The sequence below is a fragment of the Eriocheir sinensis genome, chromosome 42 (genome assembly GCF_024679095.1).
Source record: "Eriocheir sinensis breed Jianghai 21 chromosome 42, ASM2467909v1, whole genome shotgun sequence".
Lineage (NCBI taxonomy): Eukaryota > Metazoa > Arthropoda > Malacostraca > Decapoda > Varunidae > Eriocheir > Eriocheir sinensis.
In genome coordinates, this window is record NC_066550.1 from 11,286,810 (window position 1) to 11,305,061 (window position 18,252).

Sequence of the window (18,252 nt, forward strand, 5' to 3'; positions counted from 1 at the left end):
ATGATGTACAGATACGCCCTAAGTTTGTGTGTGTGTGTGCATATGTGTGTGTAGAACGAGATAAGATTCCTATGCCACATGTCTGTCTGTCTGTCTATTAATCTTACCCTCGCTGTCATAGTCTAAGGGAGAGCGGAGTATATCGATCATTCATTTATATATAACAAGTGTAGTGCAGTATAATGCATAACATATATACATACATACATACATTTTCATCCATAGCTATATGACGCAACAGCCACCAACCACCAACTCAGCCGCCACCAAATTTTACTCTTCTTCCGTTTTTCTTTTTCTCTCGTTTTTTTTTGTATGTATAATTGTAATTGTATACCACTATCACAGTCATGCAACCATATAACTACTACTACTACTACTACTACTACTACTTCTAAACCTAATATTTCCTACTTAATTTTCTTTTTCTTCTACTTTTAATTCTACTCTTGTCTTACTACTACTAAACCTAATATTTCCTGCTTAATTTTCTTTTTCTTCTACTTTTAATTCTACTTTCTTGTCTTATTACTACTACTACTACTACTAAACCTAATATTTCCTACTTAATTTTCTTTTTCTCCTACTTTTAATTCTACTTTCTTGTCTTACTACTACTACTTAATCTTTTCTACTTATCTCTTTTTCATCTACTTTTCATTCTGCTTTCTACTACTACTACTACTGCAATCTGAACCTACTACATAACATTTTTAACTACTATTTCTACTACTTCTACTAACTCGCCCTCCCATTCATACTACTACTACTACCACCACTACTACTACTACTACTACTACTACTTAATCTTCTTTACTTCTCTTTTTTTTCATCTACTTTTCATTCTACGTTCTTCTCTTCCATTACTACTACTACTACTACTGCTACTACTAACTCGCCCTCCCATTCATACTACTACTACTACTACTACTACTACTACTACTACTACTACTACTACTACCACCACAACCACCACCATCTGCCACACACATTTCAACTGCCACAATTCAAGGTTACTGTGATCTCATTTTTAGTCAGTACTCGTAAGTTAATTAGTCTACCTGGTGATCCTAAAGCAACGCACCTGTACCACCACCACCACCACCTCCACCCTACCTGTACCTTTACCTGTCTACCTGTTGGGCTTGATTACTACTCTGAACTCCACTCCCATTATTTGATTTTTTTTGTTTTTGTTTTCTATTTCATTCATTCATCGCCACCTCAACTTATTATTTCTAGGCATTATTATTATTATTATTATTATTATTATTATTATTATTATTATTATTATTATTGGTATGGTTTAAGTCTTTCATGTTATTTGTAATGGTATTTGATATGTATTTTTTGGTTATTTGTTTGTGTGCTCTCTCTGTCTTGGTCTCTGATTCTCTCTCTCTCTCTCTCTCTCTCTCTCTCTCTCTCTCTCTCTCTCTCTCTCTCGCCTTGTATATATATGTAAGTTAGCTCAAGCCAGTGGCATTTTATTTATAGTAATTATCTTTTTTTTTTCTTTTTCTAATGCTTAAAACTACTTCCGGCTAATTTCTTTTTGTTAATTTCTGCATTATTTATTTTTTTCCCACCCATTTTTTTGTTCTAATAATGTGCATCTTATAGTTTCAGTTGGTGTGTGTGTGTGTGTGTGTGTGTGTGTATATGCCTGCGCACACACACACACACACACACACACACGCACGCTTACATATACACACACATGCCTACAGAAGCATGTACACCAATTTTTGTTTTTTCTCTCATATTTTTTTGCATTAAAGTCTAGGGCATGATTTTTTGCTTTATTGAGTCTTCCTTGCCTCTGCTTGTTTGTATGATTTCCTCGCTAACAATATCCACACCTGCTCCTCTACCTGTGATCACTAACTTCCTTTCCTTCCGTCATCCTGTTTATATATGACTCCCCTGCTAACGACCTCCACACCTGGCCCTCTACCTTTGCTTACCGACCTTCCTTCACCCTGGCCCTGTTTATTTATGACCCCCTGCTAACGACCTTCACACCTGGCCCTGTACCTTTGCTTACCGACCTTCCTTCACCCTGACCCTGTTTATTTATGACCCCCTGCTAACGACCTTCACACCTGGCCCTGTACCTGTGATTACCGACCTTCCTTCACTCTGACCCTGTTTGTTTATGACCCCCTGCTAACAACCTTCACACCTGGCCCTCTACCTTTGCTTACTGACCTTCCTTCACCTGACCCTGTTTATTTATGACCCCTGCTAACGACCTTCACACCTGGCCCTGTACCTGTGATTACCGACCTTCCTTCACTCTGACCCTGTTTGTTTATGACCCCCTGCTAACGACCTCCACACCTGGCCCTCTACCTTTGCTTACCGACCTTCCTTCACCCTGAGCCTGTTTATTTATGACCCCCTGCTAACGACCTTCACACCTGGCCCTGTACCTGTGATTACCGACCTTCCTTCACTCTGACCCTGTTTGTTTATGACCCCCTGCTAACAACCTTCACACCTGGCCCTCTACCTTTGCTTACCGACCTTCCTTCACCCTGACCCTGTTTATTTATGACCCCCTGCTAACGACCTTCACACCTGGCCCTCTACCTTTGCTTTTCACTGACCTTCCTTCACCCTGACCCTGTTTATTTATGACCCCCTGCTAATGACCTTCACACCTGGCCCTCTACCTTTGATTACCGACCTTCCTTCACCCAGACCCTGTTTATTTATGACCCCCTGCTAACAACCTTCACACCTGGCCCTCTACCTTTGCTTACCGACCTTCCTTCACCCTGACCCTGTTTATTTATGACCCCCTGCTAACGACCTTCACACCTGGCCCTCTACCTGTGATTACCGACCTTCCTTCACGCTGACCCTGTTTATTTATGACTCCCCTGCTAACGACCTCCACACCAGGCCCTCTACCTTTGCTTACCGACCTTCCTTCACCCTGAACCTGTTTATTTATGACCCCCTGCTAACGACCTCCACACCTGGCCCTCTACCTTTGATTACCGACCTTCCTTCACCCTGACCCTGTTTATTTATGACCCCCTGCTAACGACCTTCACACCTGGCCCTCTACCTGTGATTACCGACCTTCCTTCACCCTGACCCTGTTTATTTATGACACCCATCTAACGACCTTCACACCTGGCCCTCTACCGTTGCTTACTGACCTTCCTTCACCCCTGACCCTGTTTATTTATGACTCCCCTGCTAACCACCTTTTCACACCTGGCCTCTACCTTTGCTTACCGACCTTCCTTCACCTGACCCTGTTTATTTATGACTCCCTGCTAACGACCTTCACACCTGGCCTCTACCTGTGATTACCGACCTTCCTTCACCCTGACCCTGTTTATTTATGACCCCCTGCTAACGACCTTCACACCTGGCCCTCTACCTTTGATTACCGACCTTCCTTCACCCTGACCCTGTTTATTTATGACCCCCTGCTAACGACCTTCACACCTGGCCCTCTACCTTTGATTACCGACCTTCCTTCACCCTGACCCTGTTTATTTATGACCCCCTGCTAACGACCTTCACACCTGGCCCTCTACCTTTGCTTACCGACCTTCCTTCACCCTGACCCTGTTTATTTATGACTCCCCTGCTAACGACCTTCACACCTGGCCCTCTACCTGTGATTACCGACTTCCCTTCCTTCCTTCTGTCACCTGGATTTATTTTTGTCATCATCAACCTGCCTGTCTGAAATGCCAAAGATGTGACATTAACACCACAAAAAACAACAATGTCGAAATTTGAAAAAACTAAGAAAATTATGCAGGAAAAGTTAACTGACTGCAGGAAATTATGCAGGAAAAGTTAACTGACTGGAGAAAATTATGCAGGAAAAGTTAACTGACTGCAGGAAATTATGCAGGAAAAGTTAACTGACTGGAGAAAATTATGCAGGAAAAGTTAACTGACTGCAGGAAATTATGCAGGAAAAGTTAACTGACTGGAGAAAATTATGCAGGAAAAGTTAACTGACTGGAGAAAATTATGCAGGAAAAGTTAACTGACTGGAGAAAATTATGCAGGAAAAGTTAACTGACTGGAGAAAATTATGCAGGACAAGTTAACTGACTGCAGAAAATTATGCAGGACAAGTTAACTGACTGCAAAATTAAGTGGATGAAAATGATGTGAAAAGAATACTCCCCCAAAAATAAAATACAAAACTGTGTGGGTGAAAATGAAAGAACGCTTGAAAAAGGTGCTGGAACATTAAAACCTGCCTGTGTGATATGCCAAAGACGTGACAACAACAGCAACAACAACAACAACACTAACATAAAAAAAAAAACAAAAAAAAAAAAACGAAACAAAGATAGAAAAGAAAAAAATCGCTGCAAAATCAAGTGGATGAAAATAATTAATATGAGAATAACTACAAGATAAAATGAAAAATATGTATGATAAAGAAAAAAATTCTAAGCAACAACAACAACACTAACATCGAGAAAAAATAAAAGAAAAAAAACACGTGAAACAAGACCTGAAATGGAAGAAATTACAAGACATTACTGCAAAATTAAGTGGACGAAAATAATTAAATGAGAATAACTACAAGATAAAATAAAAAAATATGTATGATGATAAAATTGAAAAAAATATAAGTAACATAAAGGGATGCTGCAAAATTAAAACTGGAAGATGTTACTGCAAAAATTAATGGCTGAAAATCAAGTAACAAAAATAACCACAAGATGAATTTTTTTTTTTTTAACTATGTGGATAAAAATAGAAAAAAAAAATTATGCTATGAAAGTGATATTACAAAACATACCTGCAAAATTAAGTGAATGAAAATAATAATAAAAAAAAAAAAAAAAAAAAAAAAAAAATGAAGATAAAGATTAAGTTAAAAAGTGAAGGAACAAAACAGCATTGCAAATTTGTGAGTTTTCTTGCTTGGGTAAACAAATGAAAAGTTATCGACAAAAAAAACTTTCGATTTAGTAACCAAGTGAAAAGTGCGATAATTTCTGAACAAAGACGTTTAAGTTATTTTCAAGACACTCGCTCGCTCCCACTGCAACCAAATGCTCAATTACGAACCACCTTATCAACTTCTACCTCAACTATTTTCACTATTGCTGTTGTTTTGCCACTTAAAAATCCAAACCAAAAAATCTTCCAACTCTAAAAAAATCTCGGGAATCGACTTTTATTTTCTCATTTCTATACACGGTTATCAAGAAAGCTTTTTACACTTAGTTGGAAGAAATGGAAAAAGTGAACCGGAGAAAGAACAAACTCCCTAAAGAAAAAAAGAAACTACACCAAAGAACGGAAGGATAACTGGAAACAAAAAGTGATGGTGATGATGATGAAAATAGTTATGGTGACGATGAACTTGACTCCCTTCCTCCTTCCTCGCACTGTACCTGTTCCTCTTTTTTTTTTTTTTTTTTTGCCCGTCTTCTTTATCCTCTCTGCTTCTCTCTCTCTTCCTGTTCTTAATCCTCTCATACATTTTGACACTACATATTTTTTTTCTGCTTCTTCTCTTTCTATTATATATTTTTTACGCTTCCTCTCTTCCCTCTTTCTTTCCTCTTATTTTCTCTTATTCCACCTCCTTCGTCACTTTTGTATATCTCTTCCTCTTTCCTTTCTTCTTTAACTTATTTTTTTTACCCTTCCTCCTTCCCTTTCTTTCTTCTTATTTTCTCTTATTCCACCTCCTTCGTCACTTCTGTACCTCTCCTCCTCTTTCCTATCTTCTTTTACTTATTCCTCCTTCTCATCCTCTTCCTCTTTCTCCTCCTACTTCCACTTTTATCCCCCTCTTCCTCCTCTTTCTCCTCCTACTTCCACTTTTATCCCCCTCTTCCTCCTCTTTCTCCTCCTACTTCCACTTTTATCCCCCTCTTCCTCCTCTTTCTCCTCCTACTTCCACTTCTGTCCCCCTCTTCCTCCTCCTCCTCCTCCTCTCCTCCACTTCCAAAACCTATCATAAGTGTCACAACCAAGCTCACTTCAACCAAACACCTGCACACACTTTCCACACCCACTTTATTTATTCATGTATACCTCAAACAACCAAACAACCCAACCAATCAACCAAGCCAAACAACCGAGCTACCCTGTGTGTTTTGGTCAAGACAAGGCTATACTACTGTTAGTCACGCTGTATTAGGTTGGCTCCTCCTCCTCCTATAATATTCTTTTTTGTAAGTAAAATAAAACTACAGTGAGTAAAATGAGTAATAAAGAGAAATATTCACGCCACTCTTGAGAGACGAGAAGGAGAAAAAAATGATAAAAAAATGATAAGTAAATGTTCCAAGCAAGAAGCCGTGGTTTTTGATTGTCCTTCTTCTCCTCGATTACTTGTTTTGATTTTTTTTGTCTTGTTTTGTGTAGTTTTGTTTGTTTTTCTTTACTTTCCGGCGACGAAACACCTACTCCTGTTTTTGTTGTTTTTGTCAGCCTTCACATGAGCCAACCTTTTACTACTTAGACTATCGGACCTACTACTACTACTACCACCACCACCACCACTACTACTACTACTACTACCACTGTGACTGACCGCTACTACTACTACTACTACTACTACTACTGCAACTTTCGACAACCACTACTATGCACTTATATTTCAACTACTACTACTACTACTACTACTTCTGCTACCATAACCTCCTGCCTCTAACTACTACTACTACCACTACTATTGCTACTACTACTAAAGTGTCGACTACCTGCCACATTCAAGGACTATTTCTTCACTTAAAACTGACTACTTGCTACTTACAACTGTTATCTCTTCACATAAACTATCCGTGTGTGACTATTGGTAGACCGACACTTGGACTAGCATATCTTAGTTACTCCAAACACTACTACTACTACTATTACTACTATTACTACTACTACTACTACTACTACTATTACTACTTCTACTACTTCTACACTAACACCTTATATTTGCCTGTTGCTACATACTCTACTATCCTAACTACAAGCATAAGACAACATTATTTTTATTACAAAACTCCTACCAAACAAAAGCAATAATTTTATTTATACTTTTTTTGTAGGTCAAATTTCCTGCTTATTTAACTCGCTTGCATGAAATTTGTGCTCTAATTTTTTTTCATCAATATCTGGTGGTTTCTTTTTTTTATGTTGTTCTATTTTATTGACATTTCCTTATTTTACTAACCTTTCTATATTTTACTAACACTCAATCATTTACTGACATTTCCTTATTAACCCAGTAGCTGCGGGGATCATGTTTCTTAATGGTCCCTCTGAGTGAGAAAAATGAGGAAAAATCATCACTCACACAAACCATTTCATAATATATATCAACGCATTTGTGATCAGTTTATGCATCATCTATTTTTTGGGGGTTATATCATGGCATAAATTTGGCCCGTTGCTGCTACACGGTAAAGACACAAATTTGGCCCGTCGCTGGTACCGGGTTAATGTCTGATGCTTTTTTTTTTAACATTGATCTTTCACTGAGATTTCCTTATTCATGAGCATCTATCAATATGTAACACTTTGCATAAACACTTAGCTAATCCTCTCCCTCTGCACACACTCCCTCACTTCTCTCCGATACTCATTAAATTACTATAAAATCCATTAATCCAAATTTTACTCATCAGGATATCCAGATGCTAGTTTCAGGATATCCAGTTGCTAGTTCAGTCCTTGCAAGCAGGAAGTTATAATCCCTTTACTACATAAATACCTCTACAATAATTTATGAACCTTAGATTTTTCAATAATACTTTTAATTGTTATTTCTATACAAAAACTATTACCAAAACTTTCATTCCTTTTCACAAGTCTTACAGTATTACTACTCACACTACTATTACTACTACCACTAATACTACTATTATACAAACACACTAAAAAATCACATACTAAAAATTCACATACTAAAATCACATACAAAAATTCACATACTAAAATCACATACAAAAATTCACATACTAAAAATTCACATACTAAAAATTCACATGCTAAAATTCACATACTAAAATTCACATACTAAAAATTCACATACTAAAATCACATACTAAAATTCACATACTAAAAAATTCACATGCTAAAAATTCACATACTAAAATTCACATACTAAAAATTCACATACTAAAATCACATACTAAAATTCACATACTAAAAATTCACATACTTAAATCACATACTAAAATTCACATACAAAAAATTCACATACTAAAATCACATACTAAAATTCACATACAAAAAATTCACATACTAAAATCACATACAAAAATTCACATACTAAAATCACATACTAAAATTCACATACTAAAAATTCACACTAAAATTCACATACTAAAAATTCACATACTAAAAATTCACACTAAAATTCACATACTAAAAATTCACATACTAAAAATTCACATGCTAAAATTCACATACACTAAAAATTCACATACTAAAAATTCACATACTAAAAATTCACATGCTAAAAATTCACATACAAAAAATTCACATACTAAAAATTCACATGCTAAAAATTCACATACTAAAATCACATACTAAAATTCACATACTAAAAATTCACATACTAAAAATTCACATGCTAAAATTCACATACTAAAAATTCACATACTAAAAATTCACATACAAAAATTCACATACTAAAATCACATACTAAAATTCACATACTAAAAAATTCACATACTAAAAATTCACATACTAAAAATTCACATACTAAAAATTCACATGCTAAAATTCACATACTAAAAATTCACATACTAAAAATTCACATACAAAAATTCACATACTAAAATCACATACTAAAATTCACATACTAAAAAATTCACATACTAAAAATTCACATACATACTAAAAAATTCACATACTAAAAATTCACATACTAAAAAAATCACATACTAAAAATTCACATACTAAAAATTCATATACTAAAAAATTCACATACTAAAAAATTCACATACTAAAAAATTCACATACTAAAAATTCACATACTAAAAATTCACATACTAAAAAATTCACATACTAAAAATTTACATACTAAAAAATTCATACTAAAAATTCACATACTAAAAAATTCACATACTAAAAAATCCACATACTAAAAATTCACATACTAAAGTAAATTCACATACTAAAGTAAATTCACATACTAAAGTAAATTCACATACTAAAAATTCACATACTAAAAAATTCACATACTAAAGTAAATTCACATACTAAAGTAAATTCACATACTAAAATTTCACATACTAAAAAAATTCACATACTAAAAATTCACATACTAAAATTTCACATACTAAAAAAATTCACATACTAAAAATTCATACTAAAATTCCCAGGACACACACCACACACTTACCCAGCATGCATAATTGTTACACGGACCTGCTTCCTAATTCACAAGTTTGCTATTCACACGTGGATAAGACAAAGGTTTGATCCATGAGCTTATATATTTGCTACACAGGCTGGTGGATGGAATAAGCCTTCGTATATATTGGTTTGCTAATGTATATATAGGTTACTTTTAGTTGGAAGTGATAAACAGTGGACCAGAGCAAGAACAAGCTCTCTAAAGAAAAAATAAACTATAGGCCTACCAAAGAACAGAAGGATAACTGGAAACTAACAAAAAGTGATAGTGGTGATGAAAATACTAATGGTGACGATAGGCCTATACTACACTTCTTCATACTTCTATACTAGCATCTTCATCCCTACGCTATCCAAATCCCTTATGCAAGAGTTAACCAGCATCTTCATCCCTGCGCTATCCAAATCCCTTATGCAAGAGTTAACCAGCATCTTCATTCCTGCGCTATCCAAATCCCTTATGCAAGAGTTAACCAGCATCTTCATCCCTGCGCTATCCAAATCCCTTATGCAAGAGTTAACCAGCATCTTCATTCCTGCGCTATCCGAATCCCTTATGCAAGAGTTAACCAGCATCTTCATTCCTGCGCTATCCAAATCCCTTATGCAAGAGTTAACCAGAATCTTCATCCCTGCGCTATCCAAATCCCTTATGCAAGAGTTAACCAGCATCTTCATTCCTGCGCTATCCAAATCCCTTATGCAAGAGTTAACCAGCATCTTCATCCCTGCGCTATCCAAATCCCTTATGTAAGAGTTAACCAGCATCTTCATCCCTGCGCTATCCAAATCCCTTATGTAAGAGTTAACCAGCATCTTCATCCATGCGCTATCCAAATCCCTTATGCAAGAGTTAACCAGCATCATCACCCCTATGCTAAACAAATCCTTTATGCAAGAGTTAATCAGCATTCTCACCCATATCCTATCCGAATCCCTTATGCAAGAGTTTACCAGCATCTTCATCCTTGCGCTATCCAAATCCCTTATGCAAGAGTTAACTAGCATCAAGTTGTCAACCACACGTCAGTTTGTGGTCCTAATTAATAATAGTTCATATTCCTCTTAGGCTTTACATGCTAGTTAACACACGTGATATGACATTCTTACGGCAAAACAAGGTATGGGATCTTACTAACCTGTTGAAATTCTCACCATCTTGCTTCTCGTCCTCTCTTCCTCCTCCTCTTCCTCTATTTCTGCCTTTCTCCTCCTCCACCTCTTCTCCTTCTGGTGGTGTGTGCGCAGCCGTCAGCAGGGCGGGGCCGTAGCGCTAAGAGAGGTTCGGTGCACAGCCACCTCCTTCCCTGAGTGTCCGCCATCACTGTGACGTCACGACTGGCCCGAAGGTTCTTGTTAAGGTTAAAATTTAATGTAAACTGTAACATACGGGACTTGAGGAATAACCATGGAAATGTTATGTGTGATTTCTTGCTGCATTTCAAAATAATGTTAACAGTGATAATGTAATTGTTTTTAACGTTATTTTGAGCTGCTTTATGTTACTTTTGAATAAGAATGAGTTTGATGATAAAGTAATTCGTTCCAGTATGTATATTATAAAGAAAAGACTTAAATGTTAGATTTCACAAAGGAAAGCAAATTTATAATATATTTCTTTAATTTAAAAAGTTGACCATTCCATTAAAATAAAACCTGAAAGAAGCGAGTCGTGGCGTCACTGTGAAGCTTCGCCGCGGGGCTCGAAGCAACTCAATGTTGTTCGGAGCCTCGGCGCGGCGGCCACGGCGGCGCGCAGAGCCAGGCCGCTCAGTGTGGCTGGTGCGGGTGCCTGCTGTGTGCGTGAGTCCGTGTGTACGCCCGGCAGGTGTCACTAGTCATGAACAACAAACAGCTCAAAAAGAAGAAGCCGCCGGCGAGGCGTAGGAAGGTAGAGTTGAACGATATCGGTGTTGTTAAGTGTGTGGCGGCGGTGGTCGTGATTAGGCTGTTATATGTATGTGTGTGTGTGTGTGTGTGTGTGTGTGTCCCACTCACCCCTCCGTGTGTTGCAGGCGGCGGGGCAGGAGGCAGCGGCGCCGCACATGCCGTCGTGGGAGCAGCTCCAGGCGCGGGTGTCCCGCCCGCTGGTGCGGCCCACGTGGGTGGTGCGGCCCGCGCCGCCGCCACCCGAGGACGATGAGGACGAGGAGGACGAGGACGAGGAGAGTGGCAGCGACGGCGAGAGTCGCCCGTCGACCCGCGAGCCGCCGCCGCCCGCGCTGCGCCGCGCCGTGATGGTGCCGGTGTTCCGCCACCTCAGCCGCCGCGACCTGCGCGTGGCCATGCAGGTGTGCCGCGCCTGGGCCTCCTGGGCCCTCACGCCCAGCCTCTGGGCCTCCATCGACCTGGCTCACGCCACGCTGGACCGCAACCACCTGGCGGGCGTGGTGCGCCGTCAGCCCGCGCGCCTCTGCCTCAGCTGGGCGCGCCTGGACGCCGAGCAGCTGTCTTGGCTGCTGGCGCGGCTGCCGCAGCTGCGGCGCCTGGAGCTGACGGGGCAGGAGTGGCCCCTCGTGGCTTGCCTCGCCTCGCCCTACTGCCCCGCCCTCACGGCCCTCGACCTGTCCCACTGCGCCGGCGTGACGGACGCCGCCCTGGCCTGCCTGCTGGGGCCGCCGCGCGCCCACCGCCCCGGCCACCGCCACGCCAACTCGCGCCTGCGGCAGCTCACCTTCCTGTCCGTGGCGGGCACGCAGGTGGGCGACGAGGGCGTGCGGGCGGTGGTGAGGGCACTGCCGCACTTGTCCCACCTGGACCTGAGCGAGTGCCAGCGTGTGACGGAGGTGAGCGCCGCGCTGGTGGCGCACCCCGCCAGCGTGGTGCGCGACGCCCTCACGCACCTCGACCTGCGAGGCTGCCACGGCGTGGCGCCCACCTGCCTGCCCGCCCTCGCCCGCCTGCCGCGCCTCGCCCGGCTTGGTCTGCACCCCGGGGGCGTGCCCTTGCCCGCCGTCAGGGTCTGGGGCGCCTCGCACGGCTACACCCTCGACGAGGAGCACATGCTGGTGCGCCCGCCGCCCGCCGCGCCGCGCCCAGACACTGACTTCGAGGACTCGGCGCCGCCCAGCCCCGCCCCGCCAGCCCCGCGCCCCGCCGAGCAGCGGCAGCGGGAGGAGAAGGAAGAGGTGAAGGCAGAGAAAGATGAGAAGGAAGAAGGAGAGAAGGAAGAAAAGGAAGAAGGAGAGAAGAAAGCCGTTGCCTCCGAGATGAACGGTGCTGAAGGGAAGAAGGGCGGCGAGGGCGTGGCCGCGCCGCCTGAGGCTGACGCCGCCGCCTCCCCCCAGCGGCGGGAGAAGGCGGAGCAACAACAACAACAACTTGTACAGAAGAAGGAAGACAAGGAGGACAAGAAAAAAGACAGTGAAAACGAAAAGTCGACCCCACAGACAGACACAAAGGACAAGAACAAGACCTCAACTCCATCCACCGCCTCCACCACCACCACTACCACCACCACCACCACACCACCACAGACCCCCAAAGTGACCCCGGGGGAGGGGGGGAAGGGTATCAAGAGGACCGCCACGCCCCCCCAGCAGCCCCCCGCCAAGAGGACACACGTCGGCCCCTCCCCCAGCAGGAAGAGGACGGAGAAGCAGGTAGGGAGGAAAGCAGGAGGGAAGAAAACAACCCCGCCTGCTGACTCCTCTTCCTCTTCAGCAGGGAAGGGAGTGACTGCTTCTGCTGCACCGGAGAAGACTCGTGCCTCTTCCTCCTCCTCTTCCTCTTCCTCTTCTCCTCCTCCTCCTCCCACCTCAGACCTCGGTAAAGTAGTGGAAAGTGAAGCGAAGAGTCCACGATTAGGGAAGGTTGCTCTCTCTTCCTCTTCTCCCTCCTCCTCTTCTTCCTCTTCCTCCTCCTCCTCTTCTTCCTCTTCATCATCTTCCTCTTCACAAGACTCCAGAAAAAGTGCAGCTTCCTCTTCCTCTTCAGATAGTAAAAAGTCCTCCTCTTCCTCTTTCTCTTCCTCTTCCGTCGATACAAAAAAATCATCCTCTTCTTCCTCTTCCTCCTCATCTGCTGAGTCCAAGAAGTCACACTCCTCTTCCTCCTCTCAAGAGCCCAAAAAGTCACCCTCTTCCTCCTCCTCCTCCTCCTCTTCCTCTTCACCCCAAGAAACGAAGAAGTCTATCTCCTCTTCCTCTTCCTCCTCTTCCTCACCATCACCTCCACCTTCTCAAGACCCCAAGAAGACCACCACCACCACCACCACCACCTCCTCTTCCTCTTCACAAGACAAAACTCCTCTTTCCTCTTCAAAGGGAAACAAGAGTCAAGAATCACTACCTCAGAACCAGAAGACTCTTGAATCCTCCCCTTCCTCTTCCTCTTCAAAAGCCACCTCCGGAAACCACAAACCTAGCCAGTCCACAAAAGAAGCGACTAATCAAGACCAAACCTCCACCTCCTCCACGTCTTCCACCTCATCCGCATCCCCCTCCACTGCTACCAAGAGCCCTACCACACCCTCCACCCAGTCCACCAACCCTGCCAAACCCGCTGCCACTGGAACGGAAGAGAAGGATGGACAGAAGGACGGGAAAGGTGGACTGCGACAAGGAGGGACGCAAGGGTCTGCACAAACAGCCACGGGGTCTTCGCCAACCACCAAGACCAGCCCACAGCAGACCTCACAGACCAAAGCGACGTCACACAGCGCGAAAACCACAGCGAGTTCGTCCCCGCAGCGCCACAGAACGACGGCGCAGACTCAGAAAACGGCGGTGAGTGACAGTAAGGCCACAGCGCAGTCGAACTCATCCCCCACGGAACACAGCAATGCCTCGTCTGCTTCCGCTAAGACCACAGCACCAACAGCAGCAACAGGAGGAGGAAAGACAAGCACCCAGGCCCAACACAGCGCCAAACCAGCCTCACAGAACACTCGGAACACAACGCAGACTCAAAACAGCAACACACCATCGCCTCAGAGCAACACAAAGTCCGCCAACACAACGCAAAATGCCAGAGAGGGTAACGCAACTTCTGGTACCTCGAATGCTAGCAGGAGTCAGCAGGGATCACAGGGGAGGCTCACCAGTCAGCAGAAGGAGGATAGAATGACCCAAGCCAGCCAGACCTTACGGAAAACAGCGACTTCGCCTGAAATCCCTAAAGTCACACTGGAGGCGAAAATCGAGAGACCGGAGAAGGTGGAGGAGAAGGAGAAGGAGAAGGAGAAGACGAAATCCTCCTCCGCCCAAGGGAAGGGAGAGACGGAGGGACGGAGGAAAGAAACGGATAAGGAGGAAAATCATGCTACGAAGAGTGGAGAGTCGCAAGCCGTTAGTCAGAAGAATGTTATCGTGACCTCTGTGGAAGTCCATCGCGCCCACAACGATGAAAAGAAAGTGGAGGAGAACGCAGCGGCCAACACCTCCACCTCCTCCACATCCTCCTCTCCGCCTTCCTCGTCTTCCCCCTCCTCCTCCTCCTCCTCCTCCAGTGCGGCGAAGAGGCTGGAGAGGAGGCAAAGTGTGAGGAAGGCGAGGGAGGAGGCAGTGGAGGAGAAGGAGAAGGAGAGGGAAAGAAGCGAACACAAGGAGAAGGAGGAGAAGGAGAAGAGGAAGGAGTCGAAATCACGAGCGGATGAGATGAACAAAATAACCATTGAGGAGTCTGGAAATAAACAACAACAACAACAGCAACAACAACAACAACAGGGCGGAGGACAGCCAGGAACAAGACGGAACTCGGACGAACCGCAACAACAGCAACACAAAAAACAACAAAACAACAGCAACAACAGCAACACGCACAAACGCAACACAAGTGAAAAACAACAGAATCAACAGGAGCATTCACCGTCCCCTTCATCATCATCATCATCATCAGGTTCTCGGTTCAAACAGGAGAAGGACATTGTGACGCGTTCGACCAAGAGGCTGAAAACGGACGAAAAACAACAGGCAACAGGGACAACAACAGGAGGAGGTGGAGGAGAGGAGAGTAAGGGAACGGAAGAGTCGCCGAAGAGAGGAGAAGGAGGAGGAGGAGGAGGAGGAGGAGGAGGGAAGGGGAAGACGAAGAGGGAAAAGGAGAAGAAGGAGGAGGAAGGGAAGGGAAGGAGGAATAAAATGGAAGCTGAAGAATATATGTTAAAATTACGTCGGAAATCGAGTGATGGAGGTGGAGGAGGTGGAGGTGGAGGTGGTGGAGGAGGTGGAGGTGGAGGAGGAGGAGGAGGAGGAGTAGGAGAGGCAAATACAGGAGGAAACAGTGGAGGTACACCTGAAAATCCCTCCACCTCCTCCTCCTCCTCTTCCTCTTCCGACCCACAGAAGAAAGAGGAAGACAAGGAGGAGAAGATGAAGTCAAGAAGAAGATCCACGAGGGAGGAGGAAGGAGGAAGACACGGGGAGAGAAGGCAAAGGGAGGAGAGAGAGAAGTCTTCCTCCTCTTCCTCCTCCTCTTCCGACAAACACCACCATCACCACCACCACCATCACGACCCCTCCTCCTCCTCCTCCTCCTCTTCCTCTTCCTCTCACTCCTCCGAATCAAGGAAGAGGAAAGCAGAGGAGGGGGAGGAGAGTGTTAGCAAGAGGAGTAGAGAGGGAGAGGAGGGAGGAAAGGGAGGAAGAAGGGAGGGAAGAGAGGGAGGGAGAGAGAGGCCAGAGAGGTCCCATCGCTCTCCAAGAAGACTCTCCATGTGTCAGTGAGTGAGTCCTCTTCCTCCTCTTGATTTTCCTCTTCTTCCTCTTCTGTGTCCTCTTTCTCTTGGTAATTTTTCCTCGTTGATCTCTTTTGGTTTCTTCATTTTCTTCCTCTTCTTTGTCTTCTGTCGCTTCCTCTTGATTTTCTTCTTTGTCTTCTTTCCTCTTGAATTTTGGTTTTGTGGTTTTCCTCTTCCTCTTTCATTTTGTTCTCTTGTTTGGTCTTACTCTTACTCTTCTTGATCCTCTTCTTCCTCTTCTTTGTCCTCTTTCCTCTTGAATTTTGGTTTTGCTGTTTTCTTCTTTGTCTTCTTCTGTCTTGTCCTCTTTAATGTTTCATCATCACTTTCTTTTCTTCCTCTTCTTTGTCCTCTTTCCTCTTGATTCTCTTGGATTTGTCATTTTCTTCTGTCTCTTCCTCTTCCTTGTTTGGTCTTCTTACTTTTCCTCCTTTTCCTCTTCCTTTTGTCCTCATTTTCCCCTTTTTCTTCCTCTTCCAATTTCTTTTCTTCTTACTTTCTTCTCTTCTTCCTCCTCTTATTCTTTTTCTTCCTTTTTATTTCCTGTGAGAGAGAAAAGAAACCAATTTTTAGATACATTGTGAGAGAGAGAGAGAGAGAGAGAGAGAGAGAGAGAGAGACCAGATACATTTGCTACCTAACTCCACTTTTTTTTTTTTTGTATATATTTAAAACTTACTTTGAAGATTAGAAGAAAAAAATAGTTACGAAGCAATTTTTAAAAGTTAAGTTTAAATTATTATTATTATTACTTAAGGAATAAAAAGGCAGGTACAAAGTAATGTTTTTTTGTTTTTGTTTTTTGTTTGTGTTTGTTTGTTAGTGTAAATTTGAAGGTTGAAAATAAGAAGTGTTGTGATTGAGAGAGAAAGAAAGAGAAAGGAGAAGAAAAAGTTGAAGAAAGAGAGAGAGAAAGAAGGAAAAAGATGTGAGATAGAAATAGAAAAAGACAAAGAGAGAGAAAGGAGAAGAAAATGATAGAGAGAAAGGAAAAGAAAACGTTAGAGAGAAAGAAAGAATGTTAAAGAAAACAAATAAAAAGAAAATGTTAAAGAAAAGAGAAAAATGTTAAGAGAAAAAGAAAGAAAAAGAAAATGTTAAAGAAAAGAAATAAAAAGAAAATGTTAAAGGGAAAGAAAATATTAGAGAAAGAAAAAGTTAAAGAAAGAAAGAAGAAGAAAAGTTAGAGAAAGAAAGAAAAAGAAAACTTGTGATCGAAAGAAAGAAAAAGAAAATGTTAGATATGGAAAAGAAAACAGTAAAAAAGAAAGAAAAAAGAAGAAAATGTTAGTGAAAGAGAAATAAGGAAAAGTTAAAGAAAGATAGAAAGATAAAAAAAAGTTAGAGAAAGAAAAAGAAATAAAAGAAAATGTTAGTGGTGAAAGAAAGACAATGTTAGAGAGAGAGAAAGAAAGAAAGAAAAAGTTAAGTAGAATAATGCTTTAAGTTTTTGTACATAAATCATAATACATTTTAAGAGTAATTTTTGTTGATTTACTATTACTATTACTATTATTATTATTACTACTACTATTACTACTATTACTACTACTACTACTACTACTACTACTACTACTACTACTACTACTACTACTACTATTAATGTTATCACCTATACAGTACATGGATTAAGAGAAGATAGGGAAAAAAGAAAAGATAGAAAAGGGAAGGAAAAGAAGACTGGATAGATAGTAAGGGAGATAAAGGGAGGAAGGGAGAGGTAAGGGAGAATAAGGAAGGGAGGAAGGAAATGAGGAAAGAGAAGATGAGGAGGAGGAGGAGTAGAAGGAGGGAGGAGGAGGAGGAGGTAGACAGAAAAGGAGGGAGAGAGAGGAGGTAAAGAAGAAAGGGAGGAAAAGGAACTGAGGAAAATAAATAAAAGAATAGAGAAAGAGGAGGAGGAGGAAGAGGTAGACAAAAGGGAGGGAAGGAGGAAGGGAGAGAGAGGAAGTAAAGAAGGAAGAAGGGAGAAGAAGGAACGGAGGAAAAGAAATAAAAAGAGGAAGAGGAGGAGGAAGAATGGAGAAGAATGAACGAAGGAAAAGAAATAAAAAGAGAAGAGGAAGAGGAGGAAGACGAGGTAAACAAAAGGAAGGGAGAGAGGAGGGAAAGAAGGAATAAGAGAGAAGGGAGAAAGGAGTAAAGAAATAAAAGAGGAAGAGGAAGAAGAGGAGGAGGAAGAGGAGGGCGTAGTTTAATCA

The 18,252-nt window shown here is 42.3% G+C and overlaps 1 protein-coding gene and 1 long non-coding RNA gene across 56 annotated transcripts in view; one reads left to right on the top strand and one right to left on the bottom strand.

The window, feature by feature from the left end:
- Positions 1–4,306, bottom strand: part of LOC127010009 (uncharacterized) — a 35,506-nt gene extending 31,200 nt beyond the window's left edge. For 3 of the 50 annotated variants that reach the window (XR_007762761.1, XR_007762762.1, XR_007762726.1), the window contains exons 1-5: positions 3,321–4,306; positions 2,980–3,079; positions 2,613–2,899; positions 2,344–2,529; positions 2,052–2,185 (exon numbers count right to left, since the gene is read on the bottom strand). This is a non-coding gene — a long non-coding RNA (uncharacterized LOC127010009). Of the gene's footprint in view, positions 1–2,017; positions 2,212–2,335; positions 2,576–2,612; positions 2,900–2,933; positions 3,080–3,320 lie in introns of all 50 variants that reach the window. The other 47 variants (XR_007762767.1, XR_007762743.1, XR_007762766.1 and 44 more) reach the window with 38 other exon arrangements.
- LOC127010008 (uncharacterized) overlaps positions 1–17,851 on the top strand; it is a 71,829-nt gene extending 53,978 nt beyond the window's left edge. The window contains exon 17 of one of the 6 annotated variants that reach the window (XM_050883709.1): positions 16,888–17,851. Coding sequence is in view for 4 of the 6 variants with exons in the window: in XM_050883706.1 (XP_050739663.1) it covers positions 15,304–16,037 (734 nt within the window). In the remaining 2 variants the exon portion in view is untranslated. Of the gene's footprint in view, positions 1–15,303 lie in introns of all 6 variants that reach the window. The other 5 variants (XM_050883708.1, XM_050883711.1, XM_050883710.1 and 2 more) reach the window with 5 other exon arrangements.
- Positions 17,852–18,252: the final 401 nt, after the last annotated feature.